Consider the following 24697-nt stretch of genomic DNA (forward strand, 5'->3'; position numbering starts at 1 on the left):
TTTGGGTATCTAAGTGATAGTGTGTGTGTGAAGCAGCTTCCCACAGACTGTCCTGAGACGTGAAGCCATCAGGTTTAGGTCATAAACCTCCAATGTTGTTATGCAGCCGAGACTCTGAGCGAGTGATGGGTCGTACTCATTGCCATGTCACCCAGCTTAAGGACTGTTTTAAAATGAAGAGTTAGCATTTCATGAATAGCAGCATGAGGATGTCAAGGCACGTCCATCATCTCTGCCATCGAGCCAGCACGTGTCTTTGCTTCCTGTGCCCGGGTTTCTGTGCTGAACTTCTTCCACAGATGAAGCTGCAGCCTGTACATTTAGCAGCTGGTAACTGAGATCCTGCGTTAGGCTTTGGATTATTTGTTTGGTTTGTTGCTTGACAGAAAGCATCCTGCTGGGGGTAGAGAAGATCCTGTCTGGCATGGTCACACCTTCCCTCCTCCCCCTGGCTGTCCCCACAGTCCAGATGTGCTGAGCTGGAGCATCTTCCCGCTCCGCTGGGGGTAGTCAAGGCAGGCTTTAGTGCACGTATTCCAGCAAGAGCTTGCAGGGGAGATAAAATATCCAGAATGGGCTTTCAAAATGTAATTAAGGATTTGTATCTGCTCCTTACCTCTAATAGAACACAAAGTAAATCAACCAAACAACCGTGTGGATGGGGCTGACGCGATGCAAGCCTGCGCGAGGCAATCTGAGCCACCCCTATTGCTTTCCTTAGTGCTGCCAGGGAGCTGAGACACTTGTGCATCGGGGGGGGAGGCAGAATAATTTCCCCCTTAGATCTCAATCTGCCAAGGAGACGGAGGACCCACTGTTTAATGCATCAGGCATATGATGAAGTGAGGAGTGTGTCTGAAAGTCAGCAGAGCAACAAATTGCATGGGGCTTCGGAAGCCTTGTCTTACACTTAAAGAAGGGGCTCTAAAAATCTAATCTTGTCATTAGGCACCCATAGTGTTGGCAAATTACGGCCATAAAAAGTGGGACGAGGGTCGGTCTGCGTGTGCGGAGGGAGAGGAGCCAGCGCCAGCTCAGAAATGTCCTAAGGAGCGTTTCAGAGAGCCAGCTATGAACCAATTTGGGATTTATACGGCCCGTTGATAGGGCTCCCTTGTGGCACAGCGGCTCTGATGGAGCTGCTCTCCCTCTTTTATTGTACTATATAAAAGTACATAAAGTTTAAGGCGAGCTGTGTAATCTCAAAAGCCAGAACCTAACAAGTGGACCACTTGGGAGCAGCAAGCGGGCTGGAATTTCTCACTCCACTGGAACCGCCGGTAATTGTGTGACAGAACCTGGCAGCTGATGCATCGGGAAATGAATGGCTGCATCACATTTTATCCTTTGCTTATCTTCATAGCAGAGGCTCTGGGGAGCATTGCAGGGGGCCCGGCAGGGAAGGAGAGATGGGGGGACCCCCCAGCATGGTGGGCTTTGGTGAGGGATGGACACAGAGGCAGCGCTGTGTGTTAAAGAGAAATCAGAGCAGCCGGGCTGTGGTGAATACACTGTGCATCTCTGCTTAGTGTGGTGTGGCTCTAGAAGAGGCCACGCTGCATTTCTTCGGTTGGTTTTGGCCTCATTCTGGGCAATATCCTCTTTTCTGTAGGCATTATAGTTGCTTTTCTGACTACTATCCCAAATAAAGAAAGGGAGTCATTTCTGTTTGGGTACAGCAGCACTGTGCTGGTCCAAGGTGGGAATCGCACATCCGACAGTGCCAAGGAGAAGATTCAGTACCTCTAAAGCAGTTGGGCCCTCCTGCTGTTAGGCCTTGACCACAGCAGCAGTTGTTTCACAGGGCTCCTGGCTGAAGTCTATTGTGGTTAAAATACATCAGCTTTAATCGATAATTTTGTAATAGAAAACCTTGTGCACTTGCTAAATCATCTCCAGTGCAATTAGTGACCACCTCTGAAGTGCAAGGCTTAAGTACAGCGGAAGTTAATCTTGAATGAATTTAGCAGCTAACTTTTAATAGTCTTTCCAATCAGGAGAATTATTTTCAATGGGAAAACACTCCTCATCTGAGCTCATCCCTGTGTCCCTGCTGCTGCTCTTGGCACACTGGAAGTGGTAATGGCGTGGATGGTGCCTTGTGCAGGCTCATTGCCCATTCAGGGACTGGGTTGCTGGTACTCTGGACCACGCCAGCCATTGGGCAGTTGTGCTCCAGCCCTGCAAAGCCCTGCAGCAGGCAGTTACCAGTGTTCCATCCCCTTTCTCCCAGTGGAAGTGGAAGGTTGAAGCTCTTGGCTGTTGTAATCAGGCTTTGTTCCATGGGAGATGCAGACGAGTCATTGTAAAGTTTGAAATGGGGACCTTCATCATGAGCTCTGCAGTGCAGTGAGATACTTGGGCCCATGAGCGCATCTCATACATTTTAATCACCAAACATGTAAAGTATTGACTGAGCTGAGGGGCAGCTTGTCTGGCAGCAGTTGCAGGCTGCTCCCCATTAGTGCAGCAACTCCTAAATGGGACAGGGTGCATGTTTTACTGGCGTACTGTTGTGTTTTCATGCTGATTCTTTCCCCAAGTGCTTTAAAAGTTAATACATAATTACAGTTATTTTTTTATCCCCCTCTCCTTTCTGAAACAGAAAACAGAGAAAGCAGCAGTGGAGTTTTGCCTTGCAGCAGATGTTAGCGTGCATCTGGCACTGAGCTTGAGCGCAGTGGATTAGTGGTTGCCAGAGAATGCAGAATTGGTCTGCAGGTAGAGAAACTTGAGCTATTTACAAACAATAAACTCACACAGCGGGGTCTTTTTAAGGGTGTTTTCTGACAGTGAAGAGCCCAGAGCTGTGTGCCATGGGGAGTCTCCGGTGTCTGTGCCCAAATCGTCCCTTGCCAGAAGCTGGGGTGTTAGGTGCTGACGGCAGCGCCGGTGCCACCAGCTCTCCCCAAGCACCATGTGATGGGCAGCAGCTTCTCTTGGTGTTTTCTCATCAGTGAGCTCAGGTTTTCCTCTTGGGATGGGGAGGGGGGTGTTACCACCCACTCATGCCATTGAGGACCCCTCGCTCCACCTTGCTCAGCCATGGCTGTTGATGTCTGTATGGCCAAGCAGGGATGCTCGAAGTGCCATCTCCTGTCTCTGTGCAGGCGCCTGGTGCAGACTCTCCCACAGATCATTGCATAGAAAGCAATGGGAGTTGTGGGCAGGATTTCTCTTCTGCTCCCAGGATAACCCCTCTGTGCTCCCATCCATCCATCCATCCATCCATCCATCCATCCCACCGGGGGTCCATCAGCAGTGGGAAGGTGCCCCCTGGGCAGTGCCCTCCTGCTACGGCAACTTAACATATGCAGCAAAGCAAAGAGCAGCTTTTGTTTTAATTTCCCCCCTCTATTGTCTGTTATTGTACAAAAGGCTTCAATTTAAAATTAACAGGAGTGATAGCCAGTTAATGCGGTACAGTGGGAGGCCAGAGTTTCTGTTGCTATGGCAATGGAGTTCGGCTCATTTGTTTTGTAGATGAGTAATTACTACGCAATTAGAGGAGGCTAAAAATAAAGGGGCCTTTTGTTCCCTGTTACTCATTAATATTAATAAAAGACCTGTCCGGGCTGTGGTAAACAATTAATGCGGATGTGGTTGCCCGTGGTAAAAGTAGCAGCAGCTTTCGTGCTCCTCGGCGCGAGGTGGAAGCGCCGGCGTCACCTGGCTCGGCTCTTCCTTCGTTATAAAGAGAAGAATGATTAGAGCGAGGTCTGCGTTAGCACAGCATCAGCAGCTTGAGCCTTGTTTGCCTCTTGGATGGATGGTAATAAGTGTTAGAGCTTAATGTGCAGGCACAGACAGCAGGTACCGTGCGGGGGTCAGGTCCTGCGAAACAGGGAGCATCCGAGTTGAGAGCCAGAGAAGCACAATGGCAGCAGGTCCCTGGTGCAGGATTCTCTCCATTCATCCCCCCTTGCCTGGTGTTGCCCAAGGAAAAGCCCAGGGCCATGCTGGTGCTGGTGCCTTCTCCAGTGAGCAGCACAGGCTGCAGATGCTCCAGTGCACTGCATTGACAACCATTGAGCACCAAAGAAGAGTGAAAGGAAACCCTCGCAAGCACTTGGTGTGAAGTATGTAAACATTAAAGCATGCCAGATTTTAAATTAACTGTAAAACCAGTTAAATTGACAGAGAAACCTGTTAGGAAGATGACTAATGGGATGGTTTAGTTAGCTCTCTGTTTTATTTGCTTGTCGCAAGCAACTGATGAGCATCCCTTGCCTGCAGGGAGGACAGCAGAGCTGGGCCATGCCTGTCTGGTGGGTACAAAGAGCCATGGGGTGCTGGGCACCCCTAGAAGTGGCCATAAGTGAGGTGGAGCCTCTCCAACAGGCAGCAGAGGCACTAAGTGCCCCTGACCCAAACCCCTCGAGTGCTGTGCTGGGGTGTGCTGGGGGGGGGGGTGTGCAGCCAAATGGGAGCTGCATCCCTCCCAAACTGTTTAACTAATGGAGGGAAGCGTAGTACAGCCTTTGTAAGGTCGACATTTGTTTGTTGTTAAGGATCTAATTAGAAACATGAGAGGGAGCTGAATGGCTGCTTGCTCGGCTAATTAGCGACATGCACGAAGACCACTTTGAACTTCAAGGACACAAAGCTATTAGCGCTTACATCAAAAATGGATTAAACTTCTGTGCTTTTATAATGATTAAAGATGAGCCGCTCGAGAGGAAATCCTTTTGTAAGGCTGTGACAAGAGCTGGCTCCCTGATTGCAGCTCCTACAAGCGCAGCTTTGTGTGGCCTCTGCGTAGCGCTCAGCCCGGTGCGAGGGTGACACGGCTAACTTGCAGTATGGAAAAGGTGATTAGGCAATAAAGAGTGATTGCTTGCAGAAGATTGCAGCCAAGCTGGAAGTGCATTTATTTGTGCTGCTACGGAACTGCAGGGCTTAGAGAAGATGAATGCAATGAATTTTGTGTCTTTTCTTCTGCAAATTGGTGCAGATCGACAGCTTCCAGGTGTTGCCGATGCTTCGGATGCGTTAATCACAGTATTTCGTAGAGCCATAGAATCCCAGCCTGGTTGGGGTTGGAAGGGACCTCAAAGCTCATCCAGCTCAGTCCCTGCTATGGGCAGGGACCCCTTCCACTGGAGCAGCTTGCTCCAAGCCCCTGTGTCCAACCTGGCCTTGAGCACTGCCAGGGATGGGGCAGCCACAGCTTCTCTGGGCACCCTGTGCATCAGCACCCTCACAGGGAAGAGCTTCTGCCTTACACCTAACCTAAATCTCCCCTTTTCATTTTAAAGCTGTATTTAGCAGAAGCAGGTGCTGCTCACGTGCCTGCAGCATGCACAAGAGGGACAGTGGTTGCATTTCCAGCTTGCCCAAGCTCGTGGGACCCCCCAGCTCTTGCTCTCTGCTCATCTAAGGTAGTTTAGCAGTTAATATTGTGTCCCTGCCGCCTGCTCTGCACTGTGCTGCTGCACGAGTCCCTGTGCTGCACAGGGGCCGTGTCAGGAACAGTTGCCACAAGATCCCAACTTCCATTATCACCGTGACGTGTCCAGCTCGGTTCCCAGCCGCTTGGGCTGCTGCGGGTCCGAGGAGTGCGAATGGCTGTCAGCATCCCTCCCCGAGCCCTGCTCACTTCCAGCAGTAATTGCTGAGCTGGGAACCTGTTCACCACCCACTGCTTTCTGTCGTTAGCCCTGCGATGTTTTGATGTGTGAAGCTGTTTCCGAAGGGGCTGCAGAGGCAGAGCAACCTTTTAAAGTGTGACTGCAGATAGAAAATAACGTACAAATAGTACCTTGTTACGGCAGATAGCTGCTCTCGGTGTCTCTTGGCTTCAGCACCACTTATTTTACTGATGAGCCCAACACTTGCTGTATTTTTCTCCCTGCAGGGCCAGTATAGCTGCAGGGGAGGGACAAGTGCTGCTGCTAACCCAGGGCTGCCTGCCTGCTCCCCCTTGCAGAGCCGTGACAGGGGAGGCACAGAGCTCCTGGTTTGATTTTCCAGAGCCAGGACTGAACTGGCTGTCAGAGCCAAGACATCTCCGGGTCTCTTTAGTTGCAGAGGAGCTCTGTCCGCCACGAGCATCTTAGAGAGGTGTTTGCTTTTCAAGGCTGCTTGGGAAGAGCAGAGCAGGGAGGTCCCCATGAGAAATGTGCTAAATGGCACCTCTAATTGTAGCACAGGGTTTATTTGGTTTTCTGGTTTGTCTCCCTCTTTCTGTTCCAGTTAGTTGGGAGCTGTTTGTACATTGTTCCTGCCCAGAATATCTGTGTGTGTGCAGCTCATTATCTCTGAGACATTTCTGAGTTGGAGCATTGATGTGAACTGGAGGTTGTGCCGTGTGCTGCCTCAGACATAAAGCAATACTGGGTGTAAAAGCGCAGGTACAAGAAAGTGATGCTTCAGCCTGGCTGCAAACGAACGTGTGTGTGCCTCTTGCTGGAGCTGTATGCAGGGATGGGTATAGAAAAGAAAGAGCCCGAATGTGAGCATTTAGTCCTTAGTGCTGTGCCTGTGCGCTCCTGTGGCCTCGACAGGCAGTGGAGGACCAGGAGCACTGATGTCCTGTTGCAGATTGGCATTCATTTGTGCATCCAATCTTGGCTAAATCACATCTTGCTTGTTAGCATCTCTGAAAAGCAAGGGACAAGCTCCCATTAACTTCAGCCACGACTGCACAGAGAATTAGTGTTGGCCAGGCTGTGTGTAACCCGGGTGCAGTGCTAGCTAATGGCATTCATAAGGCTCTGAGGGCTAATGATGTTTGCATGTGGTGGTGAAGTTTTCCTGCAGTCCATACTGTGCCTTGTTATAAAGTGTCAGCATCCCACTGTGGTCGCTGGTCACGCACACTGCAGTGTGGTGTTAGTGCTTATGCTACACAGGATCCCCAAGGAAGGATGTGATCTTCCCTGCTCCAGTCTCTGTGGGTTTACTGTAATGTCCTCTGCTGTTTGTGTGTGGGTCATTGCAAAGGCAAGGCAGCAAGCTTGAATGCTTGGGAATGGGGTGTTTCTTCTGTGAAAAATCTATTAAAATCCAAATGGCTCCAATTCAATGCCTCCAGACTGTGATGCAGTCTCCTGTCCTAGCTTGGCTGCTCAGGACCCTGCTTTGCTGAACCCATCATGGGCAGAGGGACGGGCAGCAGTGTACAGATAAATACCATCCACTCACTCCCTGCTGCCACCAGGGCTGGGGTACCTGCTCCCCATCAGCTCACCCTGCCAGGCTGCCACCAAATGGCACCTCCCTGCCCTTGCCCCCGTGCCTTGCCTGTTTCCATCCCTGTCAGCAGCATCCCATGTTGTTATATCATTTACTGCTTCGAGCTGGTAGATGGTATTTGCAGCGTGTTATATGAATTTTTCATAAAGATAGAAAAACAGCCTAATCTTGTGAGCTTTGAGTCTTGGTAGTGGGTAATGGCTTTGATTTAAAGCGTTTTGTCTTAATGATAGTTATATTGAAAATTTCCTGCTGCTTTCAAGCACATTTAGTTATTATCATAAACATTGATGGTAGAAATGCCTGCCAAATCGTGCGTGGCTGTTTATGGTAGATGAGAGAGTCATCCAGAAATTAGAGAGCTGCATCAACAAGTTGTCAGGAAGCCTGTTGGTACAGGCAGGCACCCCGGGGCTGGCGGGACAAGGCAGAGACAAGGGGGGCATCAGAGGACAGAAGTGCAGATGTGGCTCTGCAGGGTGCAGGTAGGGACGTGGGTGCTTGGGATGGGGAGAAGCTGGGGCAGCTCAGCCAGCTCTGTTCTGCTCGCTCAAGTGCCAAGTGTATTTGTGGCTGGGATAACTGCGCTGTAGCTCGTCCTGACGTCTCCTGCCTCTTCTCAAAGAGGAGATCCAGTAAATCATGGGCTGGTTTCTTGCAGTCCCGAGGTGTTTGTCTCCTGTGCTCTGTGGCTGGGAGGGCAGCCACAAGTCTCTGTAACCACGTTTTGCACCGCTCTTCACCTTCCGTCCTTCTGGCTTGGTTTGACTTTGGAAATAGTCTCATTTGTTATGTGTTAAAGGCAAGCAAAACCACAGTAGTTAACAGAAGGAGCCAGTGGTGTTTTAGTCCTCATGGTTTGGTGCTACAGGAGAGGGATCAGTGTTGTCACCAAAGGCTCCATGTGGGCTGTGTGCAGGGGACAGTGATCCCCATGCAGGGCCTGTCTTACACCTCAGAGCACATTTCACCTGCTATATTTCCTTTGGAATACAACGTGCTTAAAAGCGTTGCTTTGTCATCACATCTAACAAGGCCCTAAGGGACCAACCGTCAGCACAGTACCAAGCAAGTTCTCCTTGTCAAAATCCTTACCTTTCTTCTCCCTTTCCCCCCCTCTTTCCCTTCATCATCCGTGGCTGCCCTGAGTTTATTTGGGTGGGATTCCAGCATCCGCCTTGTGCTTCCCCAGCCGCCTGAGGCGTTCGGAGCCTCATTAGTGTGACGCACTGCTCACCAGGGCTAATGCCATAATGACTCTAGAAATTTCTCTCGAGTTCATTGCAGGAGGGTTTATCTTTCAGTGGTGACCTTTCTTGTTGAGCGCAGATTAATGCGTGCAGGGTCTGTGTTAACATGGCAGTGTGCAGGAGAAGGCACTCGATAAGCGAGCACCATCCCTGCTCCCAGCAGAGCGTTTGCAGCACCGAGCATCCTGCCCCTGCATGAGCCTGGGCTGCCGGGTGCATTTTGGGCTCCAGCTCTTGGCTCCTTGACATAAATCACTTGTCTGAGTGGTGCGTTGAGAAGCATCTTACACGCGTGTTAAATGTGGATAAAGGCAGCTCTGCTAAAGGACACCAGGATGAGTCAGTAATAAACCAGCTTTGCTTGTTGAAGCACTATCTTGAGGCTATGGATGCATGTTGAAATCCTCTGCAAATTCGTGTTTATTTTAGCAGGAAGACTTTCAGCAGATTCTCTTTCAAGGAGATGCAGCTTGGGCAGAGGAGAGGGGGCAATGAACAGGCATGGTTGCACTGAACACATCCCTGAGATGGGATGGGCACAAGCTGCAGCAGGGAAGCACAGCAAACCCTGGCCTTTGCCAGCAAAACCTGACTGCTGTAAATACTAAACGCTGGCAGTTGTATGTGGCAAGGCACCAATGTCCTTTTATCCATTTCCAGCCTTGGCAGCAGTGACATTCCTCTGTCTCTTCCCATCGCCTCTGGAATACGGAGGCAGCACCAGTGTTTGTTGTGGCTCTCCCCATCACCCATTCAGACAAGGTCCAGCTCTCGCTGTGCCAGCCAACACTTTGCATTTTAAACAAGCCTGTTCTGGGGCTGCTTTATGAACCCACGGTTGCTTCAGTGTCTCGTGCCCCTTCCTGCTTTTCCCTCGTTGCTTTTCGGTGCTCCCCAAGCCAGGCAGCGCAGGGCTGAGGCTCCCCAAAGCCTGTCCCTGTGGCCTGCAGGCAAGCGTTCGCTCTGATCAAAATTCAGAGGCTCAGAGAAAGTTAAGGTGGGAAAAACCACAGCAAATTCAAAGTGAAGCAAGCGCCATTAAACTTCCTTGCGCCCATCACTGCCACGTCTCTTGGCTGCTGTCTCTTGATCTCCACCGGCATAGGAAGGAGCTTCTGTAACGCAGAGGATGGGGCATCACTGGGGCTGAAGAAGATAAAAGTTGCTTAGCAGTGACTTACAGACACATTTAATCTTCTGCACATCTTTGCTGACTTTGATCTATTCCAGGGCTTCCTGGTGATACTTGGGATTGCAAATTATGTGTAGAGGAAACCCTTGAGTTGGAGGCACTTACCTGCAGTCTCGGAGCTGTGAAAGCGTCCAGTGCAGGGTGGTTTCCTGTGCAATTGGTTGTTAAATTGGAGCTGACCCTTTCAGAGCACGCTGGAAATGGGTACTTTGACTGCCAGGCCTTTCTGAGTGCTGGCAGTGCTTGTAAGGGGAGGAGATGGCCCTGCCAGCCCTCAAGCAATGGTGAATCCAGGAAATGGGTCCTCCCAAACCGAAGTCAGGAGCACAGACAAGGCAACAGGTTGCTCCTGCTCTCTATTGACTGGCATCGACATGGTCGGTGATGCCCTCCCCTTTCCTGGGACAGCACAGTCCCCTGATGGTTTCTCAGCAGTGTGCTTCCCAACTCCTGCCCTTAATCATTCCCATTCTTACCGCAGGATGTCGGTGGCCAGGGGAGAATCTCGGATTCCTTCCAGCCTGAAAGGCATTAATCTTAATGATTCCAGCATCTCGGAGCAGCCACAGCTCTTGGACAGCTTCTGCTTCCTCCAGCAACTGAGCTGCCATTGGGAGCTGTGTCATACATATACATGTCCCCAGGGAGCCTCACGTTTTCTTTGAGGACTGAAACAGTGTCTGCAGGATTCGGGTTTTGGTTTTTACTCCTTCAGTTTAGTCCCAGATTGTTGCAGGTGTGTGTAAAGCACATTTGTTCCCAGGTATTTCTTACCAGAGCACGTCATGGTTTGCATGTTGGGAGGGTTGTTCAGGGTCCCTTTGCTGTTGTTTCAGAGCGATGGTTAAAGTGCCTCCGGCTCCAGGTGAGCTTGTGTGCAGCTATTGGAAGAAGACAAGTATTTAGCAGCTCACCATGGCTGAGTGAATCGTTTCTGAGGGGTGCTCACCCTCCTGGCAATTACAAGAGCTTTTCTGTTTCATTTATTGGGGCTGGAGCAAAGTGTCAGCTCTGTAAAAGCTTCCAGCCCTTTCTGTGCAGCATTTAAGGCAGGGAGCACGCAGCAGTGCCGGGGCATCCCAAGGCTCCGCAGCGGTTCCCGGGTGATGGAGCAGCAGGTGTGCTTTGGGCATGCCCAGCTCTCTGCAGGCACTCCTGTGAGCAGTGTGGGGTCCTCAGCTGATGTGCAGCAGGTAGAAAATTACCTTTTCCTTACATTCCATACCCACAGTCAGAAGGGCTTTTGAATAACCAGTTACCAGCTCTTTCTTTGTGTATGAAAGCTGGGATTTCCACTCTTCTTAGGGGTGTAAATGACAGTGGCCAGGGTGGGATATTTGGTGGGGACAGAGCATCTCTCCCTGGCTTATCAGTCTCTGCTGTTCTCTTTGTGAGGTTTAAGGACATGACAAAGCGTGTCCCCTTGTCACCTATGCACGGTCTGTAGTTGCAGGTTAATGACACAGAACTGTCCCTCTGGATGCCACGGTGTCTGTCTGTCTGTCCTATTAGCCACAGCATCACCACACTCATCAGCACATGGTGTGGACACGGCAGTGGGTGGCTTTGGGCACCATGTGAGCCAAGGCTGGTCCCTGCTCCTAGCCCCAAGGTGTCAATGGTGCCATGGGCTCTCCTGGTGCTGCTGTGGGGCTACACAGGAGTACATTACTGACAGGACCCCCCCTTCCCTTACCCTGTGCCTCTGCTCGCACCAGCCAACGGGGTTTTCTGTGTGCCTTGGCAGTAAAACTCACATCCATTTTATTGAACCAGGAGGAAGAAAGAGGGGAAGAAGTGCTAGCTTATAGTAATAAAGGGCTTTTGAACATCTCAGCTGGATATTTTTCTTCATGAGTGAGCAGGCCAAATGTTATCTTGACATTTAATCTTTAATAATCAAAAAAGGCGCTTTGTTTGCCAGTGAATTCCAAAATCTGTTTATTCTCCCATGCCTTATTTCTTTTAACTTGCTAGCTTAGATGTCCTACTTACTTTCCCCTGCTGCCAGTTCAGAGCTGCGTTAAATCAGTCATTTTGTGAGATTTAGTTTCCTGTCACCGCAGAGCTGCCAGCTTGGCTCTTTTTTGACCAGTTAATTCATTCGGTTGAGAAATGGGGACCTCTTGGGTGAGTGGTGCAGAGGGAAGGGGTCAGGGCAGGACTTGTCCCACCCCAGGCATGTGTACACCAGCGTGCTCAGCCTCAGTAAGCAGGAAGGCCAGTGTTAGCTGTTTGCAGTGTGTGTCTGGGTGCTGCCAGTACCTGCATGCAGCAGGGGTGTGTTGGGATGCAGTGGGCGCGGGCAGGGAAGTCTCCATGTGCTTCCAAAGGATTGTGCAAGTACCACTCAGGTGTAGCTCCAGCTTCCCACAAGCCATTTCCATCCAGCTCCTCCCAGTCCGCTAACTTTTCGTTTGCATTGAAACTCCTTCCTCATAAACCCTACATCCAAAAGAGCTGTGAGAAACGCCAGAAGCCTGATCATCTAACATGCTTTAATACCGAACCTTCTTCTTTAGTGTCATCCTTATTTACATCGTTTTTCTGTCTCAAAACTAAAACAAAAAAAAAAAAGAAAAAAGGGAGGAAAAAAAATCAGGTTTTCTTTTACTTCCACGTTAGGAGGTGAGTTCTCATCCCCCCTCTGCAGTTCTTTTTTGCTTTTGATCTTTATTTCTTTGTTTGATTTTGGTTGATGTCCCAAGCATGGTTTTGGAGACGAAGGTAGGGCTTCGCTCTCCAAATCAAAAGGAAAAAGATTAAATAAAGCAACACTCTCCTTGCTTCACATTTAAAACAAACAAAAATCGATCCAAACCGTTCCATTCCGTACTGTTTAAAACAGACAGAAATGAACTATTGAGCTATTTCAACAGCTTTCTGATTGAAAAGGGCGGGTTGTTTTTTTCCCAGAGTATCGAATGGATCCAAAAACGATTTTCCTAGACGTGATTGAAGTTATTTGCTGTCAACATTTTAATATCAATATTACCACAATGTGTAGTCTCAAACTAGTTCCTTTGTAGTTTGCATGGGATGTGAATGCTGTCTCGGCGTGCCCAGACCTAGAGAACTTGTTACTACTGCATGAGCATCAAGTCAGATGTTGAAAAATACCTATTATATTTTGTGATAATTTGGTGAAAATGAGCACCTCCAGTCTCTGGTTGCAGTAGTGTGTTGAATGATTGTTCTTTTTTTTTCATATATATCCATATATATATATATTTTTGGAGCTCTAAGCTTCGTAGTAGTACGGGCTGACTCTTATCCAGTACTTGCTCTCCTATCGCATGGCCTTGGTTAAGTGTTAGAAGTTGGGCCTAGGCTGTTTATTCTGGTGTTTGGCTTTGTAATAACGGTGCATGCCCGGCGTCTGGCCTCATACCCAGCTTTATTCTCTGCACACCAGTCTTGAATAGCTACAGTGCTCAACCGAATTTTGGCGCACCCGCTTCCCCGGCAGGCTCCAACCCAGCCCGACCCGGAGGCTTCCCCGGGGCCAACAGCCCAGGGCCCGTCGCGGATCTCTACGGCACGGCCAGCCAGGACTCCGGCGTGGGTAACTACATAAGCGCCGCCAGCCCGCAGCCGGGCTCCGGCTTCGGCCACGGCATCGCCGTAAGTACCGCGTGCGCGCCGGCGACACTGGGTCATGATCAAGGGGGGGGGGGGTCTTTGTTTAATGATGGGGGTAAGGGGGGTGTTGGGTAACTGTGACCTGATGGCGAGCGTGGTAGCACCTTGCTGTAACCTGCTAGAGCTGCGCCCAACTGGAGATGCCAACAGGCTGTGCTATCCCAGGTACCATCCGCACTGGAAGCACCGGTCTGGTGTCTTCTGATTTGACTCGTTTCAAAAGGAAATGGTTAATAATTATGGGCTTTAAAGTTCCTGCTTACCTACAGGGGCTTTATATCGGCCCAACCACCCATCCCAGCTGATGTGCCTGTTTGTAGACAGCGCACTGGTCCCTGCTCCCACTTAAACAAGCAAAAAGGGGCTCATTAATTTAGCTGGGAAAAGGGGTTCATTCATTTGGCTGGGAAAAGGAGCTTGTTTATTTGGCTGGCAGGACCCCAGGGTAGCCGACAGTCACCCCAGTGAGGGGATGGCTATCCCACCACTGCCTGTTGCTCATCCCTATAACTGCAGCATCCCCATGCACTGGGATGGATGCTGGCGTTTGCTGACCTCCTGTGTCACATCCAGCCGGGTGCAGCATCCTTAAATCCTGCAGGTTACAAGCAAGTCGCTTCCACTCTGTTGTCAAGTCGTTGGGAAAGTGCCTCCTGCCTGACGCGTGGGTCTGCAGCCGCACTAATGAGGGCAATGAGATCTGCTTAACAGAGCTGCATGCTGGTTTTCGGATCGTGCTGTTTTACCTGTGTGTGTTAGCATGAATGTGGTTGGCCCTCTTTGGTGGCTGTCAGTCTCCCAAACAGAACAACTGCAGCTGAAGTTGTTTCCCTTCCTGTAGTAAAACAATGAGGGTTTTTTTCCTCTTATGGTAAAGTACAGAGGGCTCCCCCCAAATCCCTCAGCCTGAGCAGAGGATTTCACTCTCTGACCCCATTGGATGAGTGGGGAACGCAGGAGCGTAGTGCAGACAAAGTTCCTGAGGTTTGCTATGCTTACTCTATAAGCAACCAGTGCCCCAAAAGACAAAACCCTCCGTTGGTGACCCTGCGCTCAGTTCCCATCCCAGTCCTGCCCCTCCCATGGTCACACCAGGGACTTGACAACCCCTTCAGGATCAATTCTAGTACCAAACAGGGAATTTGACTGCTCTGCTCAGAGCTGCATCAGTTTAAACTGCCGTCTCTCACCACTTCCAACACCTCTTATTTCCGTTTTTCACCTGAAGAGAGAGACCTGTTTGTTCTTGAAAACTTGGGCACTTTGACCTCAGCAACATCCTGATCTTTCAAGTAATAGGATACGAGGTACAAGCCTGGGAGCCCGGATTTGTCTGCACTAACACTTCTCCAAAGAACTATTCTGTATTTGACTTGCAGATTGGCAGCCTCTTAATTCCCCCAATAACTGCAAAGAGTCCTGTAGCTTTTTTTCTGTATATCTTTCTTTAACACTCGCCATTTACTAACTCTGGTTGAAAAAGAAAGAAGGGAAAACCCAAAGCTTGGTTTTGGGGGAATGAGAAGATGATGGTCTTGGAAAGGTAACCCTAGGGTGCAGCACACCCAGTCCCTGGTGACCAGAACAGCTCCTGGAGATACCTATTCATGCTGGCAACACAGTCCTTTCAAGTCCTGTGATAATTTCTTGGCAAAATTAATAATCAGCTGTTCCCGTGTACCGAGCACTGATGAACTTAACAATTGTGCAATTTTAGGGCCCTTTGATTGCAACGGCTTTTACAAATGGATACCATTGAAACGTTACACATGGTTGGTTGCCATCTCACTTGGAGGTATTACAGTATATACCATTTGTACTTTGTGCTAAACTACCATCTCCCCTATATTTACTTTAAGTGAACAGTTTTTTTATCTCCATTTTGTCTTTCCTTGGCCTTTAATCATTCCTTTCTGTGATTTGTGTTACTCAGATCGATCTCCTGGGTTGGAAACTGGAAGGCAAATTGGGAGCTAAACCCCCCAAAAGTCACGTTTTCATAGCCGTGGCACTTAGTGCAACAATTTAGAGAGTCAAAAGCCCCACAGAACACAGACTGATCCCAAAATCCAGTGGGGAAACAACCAAGTGCCAGCTGACGGCATCCTGATTGGGGTTATAGATCCTGCTCTAAAAACAGACAAGCCCTAGTGCCTTATTACAGAGCACCCATCATTCTGAATTAAGTGCCGTACCCGATATTAGAGCTAAAAGATAACATTGGAACTAGTAACCGTAAAGCGATTATCAAGATTGAGCCAAAAATGAAACCTAAGCAAATGAAATGAAAGCCATTACCTGTGTAATGCCCCCTTGGAGCGCCGCCAGTTTCCTCCCCTTTGAACTAAGCTTGAGTTAATTAAATGTTTAATTATTATTATTTTATTTTCCTGGCCTTTGGCATGTTCATCCTTGCAAATAAATACTCTTACCCCGGGAGTAAGAGATGAGGGAAGTCACTCGGTAAAGCAGAAGTTACCCCCGTGAAACAGCACGGGTTTCCCTTTAGAGCTCTTAGTCCAGACAGACAAATGTGATGGATGCGAGAGCTGTAATTGCTCTGCCTTTTACCCAGCACGTCCTGATCGATGTCACATGCTTTACATTCAAAATCAGCACATGGAATTAGAATTACACTTAGTCAAGGGGCTGGGAACTGCGGAAAACATTCGGAGGCTTTAAATCACATAGAAATAGATTTATATCTAAATACTAGTGGATAAAGGGGGTTTCTGTTTGCTCTTGACCCACTCACACACACCCCAGATTACCTGAAATTGCGCCATTAGTTGATTTGCTCCACCAGGTAGTATTTTTTATGGGAAAGAAAGCGGCTCGAGCACTTTTGCTTTGATCCCTGTTATTATTTGCATGTATCAGTGTGTGTTCAGGGATCAGTTTGTTAGAACCCTTCACCTTTCCCAGGCCGTCAGGTGTTGTAATACCACAGTGGTACACCCCACCGGTGGGAGACCTCAGCCTAACACACGCTAACAACGCTGCAATAAAGGCAGTGCTCATCATACTAATGTATTGTAATCATTTTACACTTACCACAGCACATCAAACTGTAACCATCATTTACTGGCCAGTATTAAGATCCAAACCATTAATGGCTTAAAACCAGAAAGTGCTTTTAATGGTGCTCATTACTAATTAAAGTAGATTTTTGCAAGGAGGAAATGAGCCTTATTATTAATTCTTCAAGGACCACTGAATTTGAAATCTTTATTGTGGTGGTGCATCCCGAGGCGTCTGGTCCCTCTGCTGCCCTGGGGCAGGATGCGGCTGTAGAGGATGGATTCGGCTGAGCTGTGGGTCCCTGGGGCAAGATGTGGCTATTCCCGTAGACCTGTGGGTGCTGGTGGCACCTCACCTTGGGCACAGACACCTGGGGGTGGTTTTGGAGGTGATCCCCAAAAGTGAGTGACCAGGGTACCAAAAATGAGCGACCAGTCCTGGCCATAGCCAGCCCTGCAAGGGCTGCTGCAGAGCTGGTCCCCTGCTATTTATTTCCATCCCAACATTAAGCACTCTAGGAACAGAGCTTTAGATCCTGAAGCTTCTGTTGCAAAATAATCGTCAGCGCTGCAGTGTACCCATGTCAAAGTTGTTACTTTCCAAGTACTTTAGCTGTGCCTTTAGAAAAACCCCATTTTAGCCAAGCTGTGTAAATTCCTGGCTGTAACAGATGCCCAAGGAACAGGCTTTGTCCTTCTGATATATCAGGCTGCATTTTATTGTTCCGAAAGCAGACTGGCACACAGCTAACCCCATCCTGCCTGGAGTCCAGGCTGCTCTCCACAGGGCTGGAAAGTAAGACCAGTCGATACATTAAACACATTCCCAGAGCTGGGAATGCCATTGCATTTCAGCCGTGTCGCTCTAGTTCACCCTTAGTGTGGATCAGAGCACGCTGCGGCTTTGCAGAACATCTAGAAGCAATGGGGGGGGTTAAAAACCCTTACTTGACCTCGACTAACTCCATGTCCTGGGTCTCCCTTCTCCTCCCTGCAGAGTCTCTCTGGATGTCCGGGCAAGACGGGGCGAAGTTTCTGACGGGGCCCACGTTGGGGTGATCTCATCAGACTTTGAGCACATCATCATCACCAGTAACGCAAACTGGAGGTGGCACTCGACGGACTTAGGTTGTCTAAAAACAAAACAAATCTCTCTCATCATCTCATGAATCTGCTGTACTATAAAAACAACAGCTTTTAAAAGTATGTATATAAAACCCATTTCTTGGTCGTTTTATTTTCTTGATGGGTTCCCCCCCCCCCTTTTTAAACCTCTCCAAACCACGTTTTTTTCATAGCGTTTTGACATAGTCTTGTAGCCACGTAGTTCTAATTCTTTGTGTATCTAGCAAGAGCCTAACCATAGTGTAACTGTTTATATTAAGAGGTTTCTTTCATTTTTTCTTTCCCACCTCCCCTCCTTGTCCCTTCTGTTTTACGTAGTTGTTGTTGCTTAAAGGATGCTGAGATGGTGACAGGAGTCTCAGCCGCTGGTACCAGCTCCGCAGCCGGCGGCAGGCACGGTTACGGGGTGGCCTTGCAGGGCACGGGGGGGGCACGGGTGAGCAGCAGGTTCTCTAGCCCTTCTTTTCATTTGTGGTGTCTTCTTTAACCTATAATTCTCTCTATTTTGGGCAATAAGGCAAGGACTACAAACTTTTTGTGCGTCCTTTTTTTCTATAAGTGCTTTTTTTTGTTGAAAGAGGTGATATAAGGTTTTTTGAAATCGTGAATTCTGAAAAAAAAAAAGAAAAAAAAAAGAAAAATACTGTAAATACAATTCCATTAACTACATAGAAACTATTAAGAAAGAGAAATACAAACCTATTTTTGTGATGGAGTCAGCCTAAGGCAGTTTCTCTATGAAACAAATGGAAGAAAAGAGACAATGTGTTAAGAGGTTTGCCGGCCACCGGCGCTGGCCCGCGGGAGGTAGGTGATGCACACACTGCTCGGCTTGCTCCGTAGGCATGGTAGACCTTCCAGCTCTCCTAGCATCATACCAGCATCTTCGCTATCAGACGTGCACAGCTTACAAAGGAACAGTCTAGTGGTATTGGTTATTTTCATTTCAAAACTTGCTTTTTTTTTTTTTTTCCCCAAAACTGAAAAAAAAAAAAAAAGAAGCTACGATTTATTGGTTTTTGGTCCTATTTAATGCATTTACGGTTCAAAGCACACCTTTCATTCTGGGGGTTTTTTAAGTTGTTTTCAACTCGATCAACTTGCTGTCCAGTCATTTCAGCTGCTCTGGGTAGCCTGGGTGGAGGTGAGGTCCTTCCTCCTCCTCCTCACTCACTACTGCGGGCAGAGCAGCTTCCAAGCTTGCATGGTTACCTGTTTCATCCATTACTTTCCGTAGTAACAAATTACGAAAGCAACTTTCAGTTGTGGTTTTTTGGGTTTTGTTTTTTTTTTGGGAATACCTCAGTGCTACAAGTTTCACCCTAGAAGCAACGGAAGATTTTTTTTTTTTGTTGTTGTTGTTGTTTCCTTTTTTTTTTTTTAATTTATTGTAGTTATAAACAGAATTAAAAAAAAAAAAAAAGAAAAAAATAAATAACTATAAAACATCATTGCACTGTGACTGGTAGGGGAAAAACTGACAGTTTCCTATTTGCACATGTTTAATATTTGGCTGTTATATATAATGGTCCTCTGTCGGGGGAGGAAACTTAATGAAGGATGTTTTTTAATTTAAGTTTTGTAATATGGGTCGCTAGGGCCTGCAAACAGCAAACCTAGAAGTACAGCCTGGTCGAGGTGGCATTACGGACATACTGTAGCGCGGATAGAGTTCTTCTTTTTTTAACCTACTCTGGACAAGGGGTTTCTTGCTATTTTTTTATCTTGTTACGTTTATAAACTTGGTACTTTAGGTACAGGCAGTACAAGACACTGAATGCGACATTTGTTAACAAGAGCTGCTGCACTCCTATTTTTGTAACCTTTACTAACGAGTAGACTTAACGTAGACGTTCACTAGACAAGGTAGAGCAAGGCATCTGTAACAAAAACAAGGCACCATACTGCGAACCGAGAGGAGAAATCCTTGGTTTTTCTTGTTTTTAAACAACAGAAAAAAAAAAGAAAAAAAGAAAAAAAAAAAAAGAGAAAGAGTCATGCTTTTTATGTGATCTTTTAGGTTTTTTTTTTCTTATTTCCGAACAACCAGGTTTAAGCAAAATGCTGGACGCTTTTTAACTCTTGAGACTTGATCAAGTAATAAAAGAAATGAAACAATTCTTTAAAAAATAAAAATGTTAAAAAAAAATACAAAAAAAAAAAACAACCAACCTACAAACCAAATTCCCTGGTATTCAGTGTACTGTCAGGGAATTTTTTTTTGCTATTTTGTCAATGTTGATGATGTACTGTACTACCAGTTGGTTTTCCTCTCCATTCCCTGTCACCTCATAGACTCTTCTTTGTTGATCATTGTTGTATGTTAATAGTGTATAAAATGCTATCTTGTAAGAGTGCTGTCCTGATGCTAGTGTAGTGAATTTCTCCCCCCCTCTTTCTCTCTTCCTCTTCTAGTACATATTGGTAGGTGTATCGTAATTAAGGTTATAAATTTAGATGTAGTTATTCAGATTTAGGACCAGTAAGGATAGAACTTTCTCTTATTTAAGGAAAAAAAAAAAAAGCTAATAATTTTGGGAAGGTTTTCCTTTTTTTCCTCCTTTTTTTCTTTGATTTCCTTGATTTCCTTGGTTTCTTCTTTCTTTTGCTGATCTGATGCGGTTTCAACTAACCAAAGGTCTCACAATGTTAAAAAATGCTGGCAAACTCTTTTAAGGCATTTGTAGATCCCCCCCTTGACGTTGAGAGGGGATGTGCCATACTACCTTAAATGCTAATGCTAGATATGCAAAACTGGATTTTTTTAGTTTATTTTTTAACAGAGGGAGGCACGGTATATTAAAAACGATTTTACTAAGAGAAAAACAAAAAATAAAACCATATTTTTTTAAGAATGCTCAAAGAAATTGCTAATCTGTGTGAATATGTTTTAGATGTTTATATACCTTTTGAGAAGTCCCAGTGGCCCATAGCACAAATGTCGTGGAATCCGATATGTTTTGATGTGGCTACCTAGACTTAAGGTTCACGTTAGTCCCCCCCAGCTCATCTAGAGATCCATTTCGAAGGGGGTTTTGGTTTATTCTTTCTTTGTTTAGGGAGTTTGGATCAATTTTTTTTGGCACAAAGGTGCAGTTTCACCTTTGTTTTAGTCAAGAGCAGCGAGGGAAGGCTCAGCCTGAGGGATGTTGCCCTTCTCGGCATCCTGTTACCCTCAGAGTGACCAAAAAGAGCAAGAGTTCCATCTTAAGCTGGATGAAATGGGCACCCAAAGCACTGCAAGGGGGGTCATCCCCTGGCCAGCACTCCCGTGCCGTGGGATGGGCTGTATCCCAAACACAAGGGACATTTAAGAGCAAGCCCAAGAGCTCGGGTACCCTCCCCTTCAAACTGAAGCAGTCCCTTGCCACGGGCTTGATTAAAACGAAGCCTGATCTGTCCTGTTTTAGTTTTTCTCTCCTCCATCATTGTTCATTCTAAGTTGAATTTGTAGCTTGGACTTTAAGGTAGCATGGCTCTCTTTGCTGTAAGTTGATTTCTTTTTCCATTGTACAGCAGTGAATGTTACACATCTTTGCTAGGCTAGTTCAACCATCGTTGTTGGTAATACCGACCTGAAAGGTGTTCACGTTTCTTTTCTTCCCCGCTCGGAAGCCTAGGATGCTGTTTTCATCTGTAGTGTGAATGAGGGCTAGCGACTCCAGCCACAGTTACCTTCCTGTTTCGTTTCTGCCATTCACTCAATGCAACATAATCAATAATAAAGCAATATAGTTTACTGCATTTTTACTGAAGGCCAGCCATGGTTATGTATGATATTGCATATGAAACTGTTTACAAAAACAAACAACACTAACTCATAGCTGTCTTTTATGCTATGGAAATGTCTCTTGGGTGGAATTTTCACTTTGTTTTAGTGGTTTGGGGTTGTTTTTTTTCTCTTTTTTAAGTGAATTAGTTCAAAACAGAGAAGTGAAGTTAGTGTAAGGTGAAGAGACAGGATGCATCGAAGACACACCGGCAGATCCCAGTCTGCGCACAGACACTGTAGAGTTTCATACGTACAGAATCCGAGTCAAGCCCATTGCCGCGTGCGAGCACCACGCGAGGCGATTCTGTGTAAGCTAAGCAATACTTTAATACTGTAATTTAAATTACCAAAAATGGGAAAATACTCACAAAAAAGAGTAGTTTGAGAAAGCAAATCCTCGTGATCTCGGGTCCCAACCAGTCCGACCGTGTTGTCTCGAGGGGCAGTCCCGGCTCCGTCCCTACCCGTAACACCGCGCGCGGGCTCGTGTGTCGCGTCGACCGTCGTAGGTAGCAACCCCCCCATCATCCCCTGTTGTGCGAGGTCTGAACTCCATCAGTACTAGGATGCAAGTCTAAAGCATTTCAGGTGGTCATAAATGTACCTAAATAAACTATGGCACAGTGGCAGGCCTAGCCCTTCCTTTTATACTTTAGTATGAACTGATGAGAACTTTGGTAGTGACTTTTTTTTTATATATATACATATATATATGTATCTATATATATCAAGCATCTTTCAGGTCTCTGTGTATGGCTTTCTAAAGCCCTGTTGTAAAATACTATGTGGATGGGGGTCTCTCACATCACAGATGTGGAAAGTATAATTTTATATTTGTATTTTCAAATAAATAAGTTTGTGAAAGGTTTCCATCCTCTACTGTGGTCCAGAAATCAATGTGTTTGTCTGACAAAAAATACAATAAACTGTTTTGAACAGATCCCTGGAGTCCCTTTCATTTTGGGGGTGAAATTCCTGGGGGGATGCCGGTGCACAGCCCCATCATCCTGCCTGCTCCCATAGGGCAGGGCTGGACCAGCACATCCCTGCCCTCAGCCCCTTTCCCAGTGCTCCAAGTCTAATCCCTTGTAGTGTGCACCATGAGGCACCGTTTTGGCATCACATCCCTGCCCCAGGGAGTGTGTCCTTCCCTGGAGCAAGTCCAGATTAAGGGGGATGTGGATGCGAGTGAAAATGTCACCTTTTTTAATGGATTTCACTCAAAATCCTCTTCCTAACCCATGTCTGGGGGGCTCAGGGCCCTGCTGAGAAAGGAGAGAATAAACCTCACACAGGAGAGAAGGGAAAACAGCCCCAACCTCCCCATCCAGGGCTGAACTCCAGGCCTCTATGACAAAAGGCAGCAGAGCTGGGATGCGAGCTCATCCTTGCTGCGGCAGCGCTCATCCCGCTTCCAGGAAGGGCAGGGGATGGCAACGTGCTCCCAATCCAGTTGGATAAATTCCTTGGCCCCGTGCAAATGCTCATTGCTTATTTTTCCCATTAAGAGCAATGCACATCCCTCGTCCCAGCTCGGCTGTCCCACCGGAGGATGTTTTGCTTTGGTGTTTGGACTGTAGCACCAAACCCCCTTCCTCCTACCTTAAGTACTCACCTTATTCCATCCGGGATGACAAGGATCCCACAGGCAGGGATGTGGGTTTGGCCTGGGATGGAGGGAACGGTCCAGCCCCACTCACACCTCCAAGGGCATCACCTCCAGGTCCATCCCTTCCATGGGGTCCGGGGGGGGGGGGATATAGCAGCGCCGGGGGCTCCGTTGGGCTCGTGCCGGGCCGGGCTCCTTCCTCTATGGGAAGCAGGCAGCGCGCAGCCCGTGATGGGGCTGCTGATGAGTGGAGCAGGGAGGGGAACACGAGATGAGCAAACCCAAATGAAAACCATTTTGGAAGTGGTGCTCATTGGGGGTGGAAGGAGCCCGGCACCGCGAGGGCCGCAGGAAAGCGTTTGACTGCGAGCCAGAAGGAAGGGAGCGCGGGTCTGGAGTACATTAGTGTGGTGGGAGGCCGGGAATAGCAGCCACTTAACCCTGTCATTCAGCAAACATTAGTGAATTATGAGCGCGCTATGTGCTGGGTTGTGTGCGCTGAGCAGGGCCCGGGGCCCCGACAGCGGCACTGAAGCGGTCGCAGGGGCTGGCTCCGGAATAAAACCCCAGTTTTGAGCTCGCCTCCAGCCCCTGCGCCCAGCGGCAGCCGGAACCGGCTGTAAAACAAGCCCAAAGTTCCCTGCCCTGTCAAATTAGTGCCCCGCTAAAGCAAACAAGGGCTGTAAATGTGATTTACTGCTTTTCCCTCCCGTCATAAACATTTATGACCCAGCCATAACGATGGCTTTCAGGAGGCAGCCGGGGCTCTTTGGGGTTTTGCCATAGAACCCGCAGCCGGGCATGGTACCACCGCACTGCGGTACCCACAGGAGGCTTTTGAGCCCCTGCATCCCCATCCTGTGCCCCGGAGCCCTCCAAACCTGCCCCATGGGGCACAGCTGTGTGATGGATAAAGCCCCATGGCACAGCCTGTCCTGGGACACGGCTTTATTGACCTGCACCAGCACCCTCCACTGTTGCAGCAGAGCTCTGTATCCCCCATCAGCATCTTGAGCTGTAGTTCATTAGCAGAAACCAAGCCAGCACTTATTAATTACGAGCTTAAGCACTCCCTTTCATGGTTATTTACAAGGGCCGCCTCGTTGCTAATAACGAATAATAAAATCAGAGGTTTTTAAAGCTCATTTGTTCCGCAGGGCATCGATCCCTGCCGTGGGCACGAGCCTGGGTACCACCCAAGAGCACTGAAACTGAGCCTAAAGACACCTCACACCCCAAACCCCTCCCTTTGCCCCGTCCTGCATTCATGATACAAGACATGGGCAATTCCATCAGGCTCCCCGTTCCAAGGGTGCCTGGCTGTGGGTCTCAGCAGGCCACGAGCTGATGGCTGCTCTGTGTATGGAGAGCTACTTGTCATTCACCTGCTATTTGCTAAGGGCACCAATACCTTCATTCCCGAGCCAGTCGAAGCTGCTGTTTACCTCCATGGCAGTGGCTGTCATCCGCAGTGGCTCCCACGGGCCAGGCTTGCATCTCTCGCTCCATCATTTCTCATCTGCAGGGGGAACAAAGACGATTCAAGTGTCTTTATGGTGTGAGTGGAGGAGCCTGGTCCCCAAAACCACTCCATCCCAGCGAGGTGGGTCCCCAGCACCCGGCCTGACCTCACAGACACTGGTACCTAAACCATGATGGGGCTGGCGATGCTCGGGCACATCCCTGCTGATTAACACCAGGTTAAAGAGGCAGTGGAGACTGAAACGTGCATTAACAGAGAGACCCCGTCTCGAGACAGCCATGGAGAGATGAGAGCAAACACAGAAGCATCACTTGCAGCATCTCCAGCACTAATCCTACAGCCTGACCTTCCCCAGGAGCTACAGTGATGCTGTTGGATTGAGTTTAAATGAACCTGGGGGTGCAACG

At 48.1% G+C, this 24697-nt stretch overlaps 1 protein-coding gene across 29 annotated transcripts in view; it reads left to right on the forward strand.

Moving 5' to 3' along the window:
- MSI2 (musashi RNA binding protein 2) overlaps positions 1-20264 on the forward strand; it is a 212802-nt gene extending 192538 nt beyond the window's left edge. For 7 of the 29 annotated variants that reach the window (XR_009726918.1, XR_009726921.1, XR_009726924.1 and 4 more), the window contains 3 exons: positions 13109-13263; positions 14999-15076; positions 17299-17350. Coding sequence is in view for 20 of the 29 variants with exons in the window: in XM_061363314.1 (XP_061219298.1) it covers positions 13055-13263; positions 14999-15040 (251 nt within the window). In the remaining 9 variants the exon portion in view is untranslated. Of the gene's footprint in view, positions 1-13054; positions 13264-14998; positions 15077-17298 lie in introns of those variants that run through there. The other 22 variants (XM_061363316.1, XM_061363318.1, XM_061363322.1 and 19 more) reach the window with 7 other exon arrangements.
- Positions 20265-24697: the final 4433 nt, after the last annotated feature.

This window comes from Neopsephotus bourkii, unplaced genomic scaffold (assembly GCF_033783945.1).
Source record: "Neopsephotus bourkii isolate Nb327-2 ecotype Australia unplaced genomic scaffold, CSIRO-AGI_Nbou_v1 NB_1154, whole genome shotgun sequence".
NCBI classification, from domain to species: domain Eukaryota; kingdom Metazoa; phylum Chordata; class Aves; order Psittaciformes; family Psittacidae; genus Neopsephotus; species Neopsephotus bourkii.